The sequence below is a fragment of the Petromyzon marinus genome, chromosome 32 (genome assembly GCF_048934315.1).
Source record: "Petromyzon marinus isolate PM22_M1 ecotype Great Lakes invasive population chromosome 32, UKy_Petmar_22M1.pri1.0, whole genome shotgun sequence".
In the NCBI taxonomy this organism is placed as follows: Eukaryota; Metazoa; Chordata; class Hyperoartia; order Petromyzontiformes; family Petromyzontidae; genus Petromyzon; species Petromyzon marinus.
This window is the reverse complement of record NC_133698.1, coordinates 12,432,704-12,446,692: the sequence shown is the minus strand read 5'-3', so window position 1 is coordinate 12,446,692 and position 13,989 is coordinate 12,432,704. Positions and strand designations below refer to the sequence as shown.

The 13,989-nt window shown below is 48.7% G+C and overlaps 1 protein-coding gene across 6 annotated transcripts in view; it reads right to left on the bottom strand.

Annotated features, from left to right (window-relative positions):
* The window catches only part of LOC116948187 (WASH complex subunit 2C-like), a 29,907-nt gene that overhangs the window by 9,382 nt on the left and 6,536 nt on the right, over positions 1–13,989 (bottom strand). For 4 of the 6 annotated variants that reach the window (XM_032964640.2, XM_032964639.2, XM_076071302.1 and 1 more), the window contains exons 6-20: positions 12,249–12,342; positions 12,068–12,147; positions 11,754–11,807; positions 11,084–11,282; positions 9,721–9,783; positions 8,131–8,228; positions 6,909–6,984; positions 5,694–5,753; positions 5,088–5,252; positions 4,245–4,420; positions 3,457–3,519; positions 3,238–3,327; positions 2,740–2,987; positions 1,888–2,017; positions 406–801 (exon numbers count right to left, since the gene is read on the bottom strand). In XM_032964640.2, coding sequence (XP_032820531.2) covers positions 406–801; positions 1,888–2,017; positions 2,740–2,987; positions 3,238–3,327; positions 3,457–3,519; positions 4,245–4,420; positions 5,088–5,252; positions 5,694–5,753; positions 6,909–6,984; positions 8,131–8,228; positions 9,721–9,783; positions 11,084–11,282; positions 11,754–11,807; positions 12,068–12,147; positions 12,249–12,342 — 1,992 coding nt within the window. The remainder of the gene's footprint in view (positions 1–405; positions 802–1,887; positions 2,018–2,739; positions 2,988–3,237; positions 3,328–3,456; positions 3,520–4,244; positions 4,421–5,087; positions 5,253–5,693; positions 5,754–6,908; positions 6,985–8,130; positions 8,229–9,720; positions 9,784–11,083; positions 11,283–11,753; positions 11,808–12,067; positions 12,148–12,248; positions 12,343–13,989) is intronic. The other 2 variants (XM_032964638.2, XM_032964641.2) reach the window with 2 other exon arrangements.

Below are 13,989 nucleotides of genomic sequence, written 5' to 3'. Positions count from 1 at the left end.
CTCGAGCTCCGTTAGTGGAGGTCCTTTCGCCAGCAGTGGAGTGAGCAAGACAATTCAGAGCTGCACCTCTACCGTCGCCCTCTGATTGTCACCACTGGGCAGTGCTCAACTGTTCCCACAGTGATGAAGGGGGGGCTTGCCCACACACGGCCCCCCCAAGGCATAAGGCAGCTGACTATATTGTGCCGATGAGTCCTAACAATGAAGAAACCGGTACACCCACTAGAACAGTGTTCTTCACTCATTTTCAGAGGGGAGACACTTTCGCCACCAGCGGCCGCCAGTGGCCCGCGGGGCCTTGCAATGAAGAACACTGTCCTAGAAAAGCTCTCGAGAGCTACTCTGGCGGTAGGCCCTTCTGCCACCAGCGGCACGGGGTAAGCGTATGCAGTGCTGCACCTTTACCTTGCCCGATTTCGTAAACAGATCCACGTCGGGCTCGCCCTCCTGCTCGCGACTTCGGCTGAACAAGAACTCCTCGTCGTCGAAAACGCCCGGCTTGGCCGCCTTCGTCGCCGGCGGCTGCTTCGCGCCAGCTCCGTCCGCGGTGTTCACGCGTGGCGCCGGCTGCGGCTTTTTGACGCCCGCACCAAAGAGGCGGCCGCGGCTGGCGCCCCCGTCAACGAAGTCTCCATGACCACCATCAGCACCCCTGTCGTTACCGTCTTCGTCGTCACTGTCGAACAGACTGAGCACCTTGGGCTTGGCCGTGCCGGGTTTGGGGACGGAGCTGGTGAGTGGCGGGGGGAGCCGGTCCTCGTCCTCCTCCCAGTGCGCCTCCAGCGGCTGCCCTTTCGTCTTCTGCGGGGAGAGAGCAGCCGGAGTCATCGGGGATCGGCTGAGATGTGAGTTGTAGCACTGGAGGTGCTCATGGTGGTTCTGCTGCTACTGTTGGTGGTGAGGGTGGTTCTGATGGTGGTGGTGCTGGCGGTGGTAATGGTGCTGTGGGTCTGGACATTATAAATGATTGTGTCGATTAATCCATTATCAACAAATGTGGGTTTTCAATTCACTGGGGGGAGGGTGGTGGAGCGTGGGTGGTGTTGGTTGTGACGAGAGGCGCGAGGGGGGGGGGGGTTTCTGTAGGGACGCCGTGTGTGTGGGGGGCTCCGTGTGTGTGGGGGGCTCCGTGTGTGTGGGGGGCTCCGTGTGTGTGGGGGGCTCCGTGTGTGTGGGGGGCTCCGTGTGTGTGGGGGGCTCCGTGTGTGTGGGGGGCTCCGTGTGTGTGGGGGGCTCCGTGTGTGTGGGGGGCTCCGTGTGTGTGGGGGGCTCCGTGTGTGTGGGGGGCTCCGTGTGTGTGGGGGGCTCCGTGTGTGTGGGGGGCTCCGTGTGTGTGGGGGGCTCCGTGTGTGTGGGGGGCTCCGTGTGTGTGGGGGGCTCCGTGTGTGTGGGGGGCTCCGTGTGTGTGGGGGGCTCCGTGTGTGTGGGGGGCTCCGTGTGTGTGGGGGGCTCCGTGTGTGTGGGGGCTCCGTGTGTGTGGGGGCTCCGTGTGTGTGGGGGCTCCGTGTGTGTGGGGGCTCCGTGTGTGTGGGGGCTCCGTGTGTGTGGGGGCTCCGTGTGTGTGGGCTCCGTGTGTGTGGGGGCGCCGTGTGTGTGGGGGGCGGCACCGTGTGTGTGGGGGGCTCCGTGTGTGTGGGGGCTCCGTGTGTGTGGGGGCACCGTGTGTGTGGGGGGCTCCGTGTGTGTGGGGGGCTCCGTGTGTGTGGGGGCTCCGTGTGTGTGGGGGGCTCCGTGTGTGTGGGGGCTCCGTGTGTGTGGGGGCTCCGTGTGTGTGGGGGCTCCGTGTGTGTGGGGGCTCCGTGTGTGTGGGGGCACCGTGTGTGTGGGGGCACCGTGTGTGTGGGGGCACCGTGTGTGTGGGGGCTCCGTGTGTGTGGGGGGCGGCACCGTGTGTGACGGTGCCGGCGGCCGGGCGGCCTCAGGGGCCGCGGGGGGTTGAGACGCGGCGAAGAGCGCAGGGCCTCCCTCCGAATCGTCAGCGTTGTCCTCGAACAGCAGCGATGCCCGGCCCGGCTTGCTGCACACGGCACACCACGTCAAGTATTCCTCTCACGATGGCTGTGGCTACTACTAGTCATGTGTCAACTACTCCAGTCTGCAAGCGAACTGGAAAATAGACTTCACTCCATCCAGTACGCTACTAGTCACGTGACTACCAGAGTTTGCCGGAGAACTTAAAAATATTCTACGAGAAAATTAGCCCTGAGGGGAACAATTGCATTGTACTGGTCCGACAGGTACAGATCCGGGCATTTCTGTCAAGGTGTGTAACACCTGAGCACCAGGATCAAATTAGTCCAACTGTTCTATTGGCAATGTTATGCAAGATGATTTAACGAGCTGACAGCTGTTTTAAGCTGCTGTGGGGCTACGTTGCAGGTAGCAGAATGCAATGCAGCAAAATCAATTGTTGAACTGCACTTTGGTATTATCACGTCTATGCCCCCTGCTTTCACCACCTCACCATTGACCAAGCATGGTGAAGCATGGTCAAACAACTCCCACGACGCCAAAGGGGTGTGGAGGCCCTAATCTGGCAGCGGATTGACAACACGGGCCAAATCTCTTTTACTCATGGAAGACTCATCTGCAGCAGGGTCCTGCATCGAGAAGTTTGGCCAATTCCGCTCATGATATTTCAGCTTTAATAGTGGGATGAAACCGGGCTGATTAACATTCACGAGGATGCCGCAACCCAAAGCGAAGGCTTCCACACGTTGGTTGGCGCTGAGACTTCACCTGGCCGGTTTTGGCGCCGCCACCGAAAAGAGGTCATCATCCCCTTCGTCGTCATCGTCAAATAACCCCGTCCCCGCGCGCGGCTTCGCCGCCGGAGGTTTCGCCGCCGCCATTGCCGGGGAAGCTGGCTCCGCCGCTGCCTGGCTGGGGGCCTTCGGTGCCACCGGGGCTGCTGGAGATGTCCCGGCGGCTAGGGCTTGAGGTTTCTCCACCTTGGCTCTGGGTTTACTGGCGGAATCCCACAGGTCCTGAACAGAATATACGGATAATGGTACAACGTCGCGTTTCTGACTCGCCCGGCACCAGAGATGTGTTTTAAGGTCGGAAATGTGAACATCTGTAGAATGTTACAGTTCCCACCGTTGACAAATTTGTCACTGGACAAAAATAAAGCGCAAACTGCTTTAAACATGGGAATACACTTGACTGTGCTTTAGAAGCAAATTCACATGACATTATAGCACAATGAGAGCTAAAATATATATATAATAATCTTACTTCGTCGTCAGAAAAGAGGCCGGCGGTGGCTTTCGGTTTGGTGCCTTCGTTTGAAGGCTTCTGAGTGGGTGCCGCTGAAAAGAGGTCACTCTGGTAAAACCAGAAAACAATCGAGCAGAGTTTTAATGTCAAGAAAGTCTCGGCGATGACCTACAAGTAATTGTTACAGTGCTCGGAATCACATTCAATTATCCAAAAGATGTGAATCAGCGACCTTACCTCGTCGTCATCATCATCAAAGAGGGAGGAAGTAACCTTGGGTTTAAGTGGCTGGGTGGACGGCTGTAACAGAAGGGATTTTTTTTTCGATTGGTGAGCACACGTGAATGAAGGAATTTTACAGTCGCATGTGAATTTCACTCCATCTTATCATGCAGCAAGAGTTTTGTGAAAATCGCCGGTGTGAGATAGCATTTGTATCCCCATAGAAATCTGTCCCGGGGGTTAAAATATTCTATTATTTGAACATCCCCCCCAAACCCCCCGTGGTAGTTTAATCCCCCAGCCAGTTTTGAGACTTCTTTTCATCACGTATCTATAATTATGGTGGGAGTTCACCGATTTACAATTATAAACATTTATTTGTAAGGCACCTTCCACTAATGTCCCAAGGCGTCTTGAGTCAAAAGCATTGAACAAAGTTTTAAGTATTCTGACCCCGGGGTCTAAATTGTGAGGTTAAAATAATATCTTACACCGGCAAGGAGGTTCAGAGATATTCCACTTCACAGGCGTAGCGGACGGACGTGGGCTCACGACCGCAGCGCACACGGCCGTGAATGCAGCAGCAAAGACAAATATCCCCCTTATAGCCTTAACAGACTTTAGGGGCAAGTGCTGTCAGCGAGAGCACCTATCAAGGCCAGCACGGCACACGAAAGGGGTGGGTGGTCAGCACCACGCCCGCTCGCCTTTGCCCTGAGCGGGAATCTAACCCGGGTCGCCGGGTTTGTAGCGCAGCGCAGCGCGCATACAGCAGCATGCGCGGCGGCAACACGCACGCCCACCTTGCTCTGCTGGCTCGGGGCTGGCGACACCTTGGCAGTGTCCGTCCTGGACGGGAGGGTCTTCGTAGATGGCGGCTTGAAGCCGAAAAGGCATCCACCGTCATCTCCGTCAGTGTCGACATCCTCGTCTGCAAACAGACCTTGGCTGGGCTTTGTCCTCGGAGCCTCTGCAGCTGCTGACAGGCCACGGATAATAAATAGGACGTCTTAAGCAAGCCTAAGTAGTGTTCTGTGCCCTTTATAATCAGCATCGGCCAGGATTAATCTGGATGAAGGCGTTCCGAAGCTGTCACTATTTCGTAAGATTCTGCGGAGCAATAATGCACCGAGCACCTGCATACGAGCTGATTTCAACTCCACGATTGATGTCTTCTCGAGCCCATTCCCTTTGTTAGCTGCCATCCTGCCATCAACCCTTCTCGCGATGTGTCCTACAAAACCCCACTTAACTTTTATCGGTCAAAACGCTGGATGGACGGAATCCAAATAATGTCGCAGGAATGCATGAATTGAATGTCTCTAACACGGCGTTACAATAACTAATAAAGATGATCCAATAGGAAATTTAATTTAGTATAAAGGTTCTGTTGCTGTTAAAGACCCACACGTTGGAAAACCGGGCAAAGTGATAAAAACATCTTCCAAAACTCGAAGTCATAATCCATTTAAACAGAAATACTTGAAAATACACAAATACATTTTGCCCTGACTGCTACCCGTCAGCTTCTGCACTGCAATTTATTGCCGAAGACAGACGCACGTTGGAAGGCATTACGACATCCACACGTAGCACGGTTATTCTAACTTGTTCGGCATTATTTTTCCTGTAAATGCGGACAGCACCTGCTTTGGTCTGCTTGCCAGCTCCACCGATTCCCGCGAAGAGGTCACCCTCTTCGTCGTCGCTGAACAAGGTGGAGGCCGGCTTCTTCTCCGGCTGGGATTGCACGACCTTCGGCACCTCCTGGGCCACGGGCTGCGGCTTCGGAGGCACAAAAATGCCCTCGCCTGACGGAACGGTGTGAGAGCGTCATCAAGGGAGGTTTAATGGACTTTCAGGTGAAAAAAACGGGCCGGGAGGCTGAACCAATTGGTCACGAACCGCAATCGATTATGCTCATGATGCACATGCTGTCAGTTACACAATAAATAACTAAATTAACTCCTACAATCGTCTAGGCTCACTTTGACTTGCAGGAAAATCATCAAGTTTAATAGGAAGGATACATATTTCTTTACGATATCAACGACTCATTTGTTTTTATCTCACCAATAATTTGTCAGGCGAGAGGATGCTTAAAAGAAGATTCACGATGAGGATATTTTGCAAAAAAGGATGACACGGCTATTGTGGACTGTATGAAGTACGACGAAAAGTAGCGTCGCTATATCGCGGCAAAACCTCCGTGTGAACATCTCTCGGTGCAGTGGAGACAGAACGGCACTGACCGGGAAATAAGGAAACGGCACCAGCTGGGATTTTTTTCCCAGATTTCGTTAACGTCCGATCTGCCATCGCACGCAGACACACACAGAAAGCAGTAGCAGTTGGGATTTTAGCATTCAATAGCAACCGATGACTCGGTGATCACAAACACACATGGCTGGTAAACATTAATGATGGTTCCATAAAAATATTTTACTCTCAAGTTAGGAATAGTGTGGCATTATAAGTTTTAGAGTATACAATGCAAAATGTTACATTTTATCCAAAGGGAAGATGTGTTAATTATTAGGCTTATTTTCACATTTTAAGCTGTAGCTATGTGGGGGTGTGTGTTTATTGCTGTTGAGGAACTTTACCAATGTATTTTAAAATGTATATTTGGAATTATTTTTATAATTTAAGAGAACCGTTGGCGTCACCATCAATGAGACATTTAGTAGCCAGATAACACCTTTTGTGACACTTTTCCTAGATTGTAAGCTAAATCCTATCAATTATGGGGGAAAAAATATTTCTTAATACATTCCATACATTGCAGAGATAACAGCTCAGCTGGTTAATGCAGTCCCATAATAGTTAATCAAATAAAAGCAATTCTAAAGCTCACGATACCTATCGAATAATTCCTATAAGAATTATATTTTTTTCGTACAAATGTTTACATGAGAATAAAGGTCAGAATTGGACATAACAAATAAGACCATACAAAGGAGACAGAACACGTAAGAAAGATGTGACAGATGAGACAGTGAATGAGAAAGTATAAAACGAGACTGACAACACAACAAAATGTGACACTTAAAATGAGATAGACAGTGGAAACAACACTGACTTAATAAAAACAAGCAAAGCAGCCTGTGTAGAGGTACACAACCCAAACAAGAGAGTACAGACAAGACAACTAGCACAATCGAGACAGATATTATAGAGCAGACAGCATGGGAAAGAGAGATAGTACAGAGGCAGACAGTACAAATGAGAAAGTGGAAGACAGCCGCCAGTACAAATGAGACAAACTTGACATAAGGGACACTGCAGACAAGGCAGTTCAAAACGAGAGAAAGAAAAAGTATTTCTAGAGTTGATTCGTGATTGTGAATCGTGGCAATCGAATCAAGGGGTAAAACGAAAGCAGTAAGTTACGGCGTAACGTCCAAAGGCAGTGGGTGTGTTCACAGGAGCGGGTAGCGAGCAGCACACACAGATACACACCACACCTTTCTTAGTCTCTGCAGGGACAGGCACAGTCTTTTCTTCGTTCCTCACTTCCTCATCAAAGAGCCCGCCGCCCTCCTTTGAGTGACACAGCAAGAAGCACCATCGCATTTTAGCCAGGTGGGCAACACCTTCCGCGGATCATCATCAGACACAGGGTGATACAATGCCTCCTGCAAAGTCCCGAATAGTCGCTTTCTTGATATGGCACCAATATCACTTTGGAACAAAGTTGGAATAATATTGTATTTTTTTTACCATGATGTACAGTTGCTCTGCTAGCAGCAGGGCCAGCTGTGAGGGTGGTCTTTATTTATTATTGCCCAGATGTGCTACTGGAACTATGTCCTAATACAGAGAAGCCATTCACATCTCTTGCAGGACAGTGCAACCCTTCATATTAAGAGCATGGCCCATAGAAGCGGATATCACGGAACTACTTTTAACATCACTTCAAGTGATTTCTGGGTCATACAGTAGGGAGTAGAACTTTTCCATCCGTTCTGCACCAGAGTAATGCCGTCGCATGCAAGCCAAACTGATATTTTTCATTCAAAGCTTAACCAAACTTAAGACAGAACCAAAGTTAACGTGATGGTGTTGTGCAGTCATCGGTACCACCCAGTTTAACCACAACTCAGTCAATGTCCATGAGTCTCTATGTGAGTTTGTGGATCTCTATGCAAGTCACAAAATAAATTATCAGACAATATGCCTCCTTCACATATCTGTTCCTCCACAGAAAAATATATTTTTACACATCCAATCAGCCACACTGCCTTTCTGGGTGTGCATAATTTCATTAGCATCGATTCAACATACACTCTCAACCAGTTTCAACAAAGAGTGTCTCATCAGCTATCAGGCTTGCTGGAACCCATGCTGGTGAACTGCCAGATGTTTCTAGGTAAAGACTCTCTCTGTTAGATTGATGTTGTATTCTATGTAAGTCTATGGGTTTTCATGAGTTGCATCTCTATAAGAGTCCATTGGTGACTGGGTCAAGACTACTCAAGTGTATTCAATTGGTACCGGGTATAATCAGTGGAAATTGTCTGGATTTGAACCCCAGGATCAGTAGTGCCACCAGGCGAACGCTCTTAAGCTCCGAGCCACCCAGGTCACCCTCCTTTAAGGGGTAGCCCTAAGGAGCCAGATTAATTGAGCGTGCCAAGTTCACGAGCGGTGGAAGCGTCGCGTTCCGCGTGGCAGGCGCTGCGGTACCTCGTCATCGTCAAACAGGCCCCTGCCACCCGAGAACATCCCCCTGGTGCTCGCAAAGGGGGACTCCTCGTCTTCATCTTCCGGGGCTGCCATCATGTCTGGGGAGAGTGGGGGGGGTCAGGGTTAGTTAAGGTTAGTGACAGCAAACAAACGACGGCAAAACTAAAAACATTAATCAAGCACGTAATAATTGAATCATCTCGTACACAAATCCTATGAAATAACAAAGCAGGCATGTAACAATGCAACTGCCGCTCATCCCCAGAGATTCTATGAACTGCCAAGATTTGTGCTGGCAATTCAAGGATAATTTTTTGTGTCATGTTTACAACACCTACCGTAAATGTCAAGTTATAATTTATGTTTCATAGAAATCATAAGTAATCGATTGTAACATGTGCTACCTGATTTTAGTCCACAAATTTCTGTATCATGAAATGCCTATTTAATGTGATGACTGTTTTGTGCAGTCATTGGTGACCGGTCTTATGCCATGACCTTGCTAAACTTGAGATCCGATTTTCCCAGATATGCCTCAAGTGTATTTTATAAGGAGGCTCCTGCATTGGGGTGTTTGGCCATTTCTTTCTATAAGGAGTATTTTGCTTTGTGTGTAAGTAATCTGGAATACCTGGAGAAAACCCGCCAGTCATAGGAGGGAAGAACACTCAATAGCTCCACACAGATGAGGTAACGATCCCACTTGCTCTACTGCCATCTCCTGCCCACCTCGGGCTTGGGAGTCGCACAAATTATCTATGTGATCCACCAAACCTTGTCTCAAAAGTTCTGGATCAGAGGCGTTCACCATCGCATGCAGCTTAGTTATTAATTAGCGAGTGTTGACCGCATAATTCCTGTGCTGCGAACATAAGCCGAGACTGTACCGCAATCCTCGTTTAGTTATTTATTAAAACAAGTGGCTAAACTGTTACTTCTGTTAGTCACGTATTCATACAGTAACACTTAACGGATTGTATTGCCTTTAGAGGATACGCAAAAATTGTATGAGCCAATTACATTTCATACCGAGGCTTGCACGATGAATATTATGTTCCGATGACATCAAGGCACCAACTGAGGGCCCTGATCAGGCAGCACATTCACCCAAGATCTGAGCTCTTGCTTGCGATAGAAGAGTAATCAGGAGGCGACTGACTGCTGGGTTAGGGAACGATTGGAGTCGATCAGTGAGTGCTGGCATTATCAATCATTCCGACAGCTTTACGTTGAATTATATCAAGCACAGCTAGGTATGAACTGGGTGCCCCACCCCAGATATGAGAGTAGGATTGCAGTTTCGGCTAAATTTATGACACACAATACTTGCATTCATACTGCACCAATAACATAATGAAATGTCACAGAGTGCAGTTGTTGAGCCGAGGGGAATCCCCCTCCCCGCCCCTAACGTGGAGCAAAACATTGGGCATCGTGCCAAACAACACAGCACAACCAGAAAACACAGGGGAAAACTATACGGCACAACCGTGAAAAACCTACGCAGTGAGAATACAGTCAACACACGGACTGCAACAGCACAAAAACATGGCGAAACCCTCAATGGAGCGAACCCTCGGAGCGTCTCACCTCTGCGACCGGGCGTCCGCTCCGGGTGTCTTCTGCGAGCGGCAGATTCGCCCGACGCATTCGCTGAGTGAATAAAAAAAAGATGAGGGAGACAAAGCTCAAACGAGAACGACCAGCGGTGTCGACATTAGCTAAACATTGCGCGAAACCCACATCTTCCACAGGATAGTTGCACGGCTTACGACCACAAAAGCTTGGTTGGCAGCATGGCATGGGATTAATTTAAATTAAATTGAAACCATCTGCCATGGCTGCATGGACATTCTTGTCGCATTTTTGGCATCGGGAGATTTTTTTATGTAAAGAGATCAGTTGGCACTGTGCTTCCTCCTACCGCAGCACGTGTTTGTGTTTATGCAGAGGTTCTATCGTAGGTACGTAAAGATTCACCTTCCACCGACCGATGTGATGAATTCGTCACGATTTGGAGACAAGCTATGTTTTTGTTTGTCTTGATTATACTGCCGCATTTGTATTCGTTTCGTGTCTGTCTGATTTGCAAATTTTTCCGCTAAATTTAGCTTGAATATTATATTTGCAGATCACTTACATATAATTTGCATAAAGACACGTCCTGTGAACGTAACAGGAGTGTAAGAATCGACTATATATCAATGAATCTGGATAACCTAGTGAACAGCACGCTCGCCAGTGTAAGCCTATTGCCAGTGATTTATAGTCGCCACGCCAGAGAGCACGAGCAATAAAAATAGCTCGTGTGCGAGAGTTAAATGGATTGTTGCGAGACAATAACGACTTGGTAACGACTTGGGGAGGCCTTCATCCAACAGTGGATCATTCGTAGGTTGCAGCAGTAATTATATTTTAAGGTAAAGAAACTCAGTTTTTAACAAGCCTCAGCGTTTCATGAAAATCACAAGAACATTATTTGTAGACATTATATATATGAATATCATGCAAATCTCACAGATTATTATGCCTGTGAGATTTGATTGGGTTCCAAAAGGTAAAAGGATCTCAACAAACTCTCACCTACCAAAATAAAATAAATCCATATTTTAATCTGTCTGGCTGCTTATTATCACCTGTGAATAGATATTATTTTCTCACAGAATATATTCTGGGTCAGTTGTAGACCGTAGTATGTGGCACATGACCCATAGCTACAGCCATAGCGAGAAGTAAACTGAATGTGGTGTGCCGGGTGTGAAAATATTTTACAGGTCGCTGGTAGACCGGAGTAGGTGGCAGGTGACAAGTATCCATAGCCAGAGGCATACTGGATGTGGCGTGCCGGTGGGGAAATATTTCCCGGGTCGCCTAAACGACCCGGCCCGGCTGATATTAAGCCCTGCTTGTGAACATCCCAAGCCCCCCTCCACCTCCCCTTCCACGTGCTCACATGATCTGTCCTCCGAGTCGATGCTCATTTTCCGACGGGGCAGCTTGGAGGTGCGGTCGTCAGGGAAGAGCACCGTCGGTCGTGGGGGGCGTGACGCCGCCCCCGCCCGTCTCTCCGGCTCCTCCTCATCCGAGTGGCCGAAGATGTCCGGCTCGGATTCCTCTCCATCGTAGCTGGGATCGCCGTTTTCCGGTCTCCGCTGCAGGCGGAAAGCACAGCCGAACACAAACGCTCATTACATGTTTTTTTTTGTTATGATAGTTGCCCAACACAAGCCCAAACAATTCCAGCCCAAACAGCTACGAGGGCTGAAATTTATCGGTTTGATTACTATGCAACAAACAACTCTACAAGTAGGAACGTGCAATGTCCCGAGTGTCGATAAAAATTGAAGGGAGAAGTCATTGTGCGATTTCACCTTCCAGAGGCAATTCTCTAATATCGGGTGGTGCAATGCTTACTGCAAGAGTTTGGGACATCAATACGTGATTCCAGGAACACAATTGTAATACAACTATGGATGAGTATGTTTTTTGTTTGCATTCTGACCACAAGTATTGTGGTTAATGCAGACATGATTGCGTTGAAAAAGATTTCAGTTTTGTTGCCAGAAAAAAAGGGGAAAAAACCTACTGTTGTGGATGAGATGTTTAAAAAGGCCAACACTCACCGACGCAAAGGATCTCTTGTCCCCTTCACTCTCTTCATCCGATTCAGTCGTTCCCTAAGAAACACACACGCAACCACAGATTCGTGCGCGGGTCTTCACTTTAAGAAAATTACATCAAGTTGGCTTTTCCGTGTGACTGTGTATCACATTGACTTGTCTATGCGTGCATCGTGTTGTATGTATGTAGAACTTTTTTTTTCCGACCGTACGTAGCCAACCGTGCTAATCGGAGGTGCTTTGGCTGTACCATGCTACTGTGCGTATCACGTTGGCTGTGCTGTGTTATCTGTTGGCCGTGCGAGCCTGGGCTGTACCTCCGATGGGTTCCCGTTGGGCAAGCCCTCGTCACTCTCGGCATCACTCGCGCTCTCCCTGTCGCTGTCCGCGGCTTCTTCTACCAAGGGATACACAGGCATCCAGCAATATTGCAGTTTCAACTAAATTATCAACATAATTCCGTGGCTAAGTTTCCTTAAACCGCAGGGAAACACTCACCATCGCTGCTGATGTCTGCCAGTCCCACATCGTCGGAGCTCAGGAACTGCTGTGAGCCAATGATGTGAGGCAGGGGCCGGTCCAAGTAAGGGTCCTGTTGGGCAGAGCGGGCGCAGGTTCAGTCGCGATTCTAATCCCGCACCTCAGGTTAGCGCGGCTGGCTACGTACGGTGCGAAAGAAGTTCAGCATACATACATGGCTACGTACGGTGTGAAAGAAGTTCAACATATATACAACATAGATACGTACAACATAGCCATGTGGGTTTTTCGGCACTCTTAATGGTACAAGACTGAGTCACTGGACCACAGCACACATATAAAACTGGCAAAATACACTTCACGTTCTGATAGTGAGTATAGTTTATTTGACAGGCCTTTGCCAATGTACTGGTGAATGAAGGCCTCCCTACGCACCATCAGCCACAGGAGGCCGTTTGGCCATACTTCACCAAACTGGTCAGTGCGGGTTGGCGAAGTGGTGGGGGAGGTGGGCAGGACCGGTTCAGAGATCGCTTGCCACCGATGTGAGCCGTCGCTGGGAAGCCAACTCATGTTACCAGTTTCAAAGCAGAGTGCGCTAGCTAGACAGTAAGGGTCCTGTGAAAATTTAATTTGTCGGATGCTTTTTGAGCCCAAAAGGTGTGTGCTCCCGTTGTGCCCTCAACGATATAAGACATTTTCTATCAGAATTAATGGTTGATTTTGTTAACCATTTAAAAAAACACACTTTCCCAGTGCGGAACCCCGATTGGCCAGGCAGTGTTGCGATTACAACGCTTGACCAACTGCAAGTCGGAAAAGGTTGCAAGTTCAAATCATCATTGGAGTTTGAATCAGCTGAAACCCTTTCTGAGGTCCATAAAATGAGGACAACTTGGTTGATAATGTACGAGAGGATGACCTATGAATTGATTCATCCCCCGCACAGGAAAATGGAATTTCAACCACTGGCTCAGGACTTTGAAGAGGATGCGTGCACCACCCTATGTTGGTTGCGCAGGAACCACTATGGGAGTGTTTTTTTGCTTTGACATCGTTTAGCCAAAGTTCAATAATATTTGTATAAATAACAATGTCATTTATTTATAAATAAAGCCATATCGAGTCTCAACTTTTTCATGAGAGTTCGATATTGCGATGCGGTGACCAATTCCTTTAGAAAGAGCGTTTTTTACGTGAAAGGAATATAGAGTGCCGGAAAAAAAATTCACCATGTGTGCAAAGGGATAACACTCAAAGGGGGCTCCACAAAAAGACTCGCTGCACTGTCATCTTCGGGTCACCCCACAGCTCAGTGGGTTTGGGAGCTTGACAAATCTCTACGTGATCCACTAACACTCGTCTACACAGCTTTCATGCCCTCTCGACTTACCGCAACTTTGGACTGCGTGCGTCACACAGGATATCATGGTGGCAAGATGTTAACTACCTCGCCAGGTATACAGAAGGTCGTGGGTTCGCTCTCAACCATGACGCCTAAATATTTGGAGTTTGCATGTCTCTCTCCCCGAGGGCGTGTAGATTTTTCTCCAGGTCCTCCGGTTTTTCCCTCCACATTGTAGAAACGTGCGTTTTGAGTATTTTGCTGCTGTAAATTTCAACGTGATAAGCCATTTCGTTGAGCTATAATTTGTGGCCAGGTCGTTTCGGAAAAAGAGCTACGTAGCTCAGTCAGCCTTACCTGGTAAAATATATTAGTTTAGCTTTAGGTAAAATGTGAAGAACGACAGTTTCCACA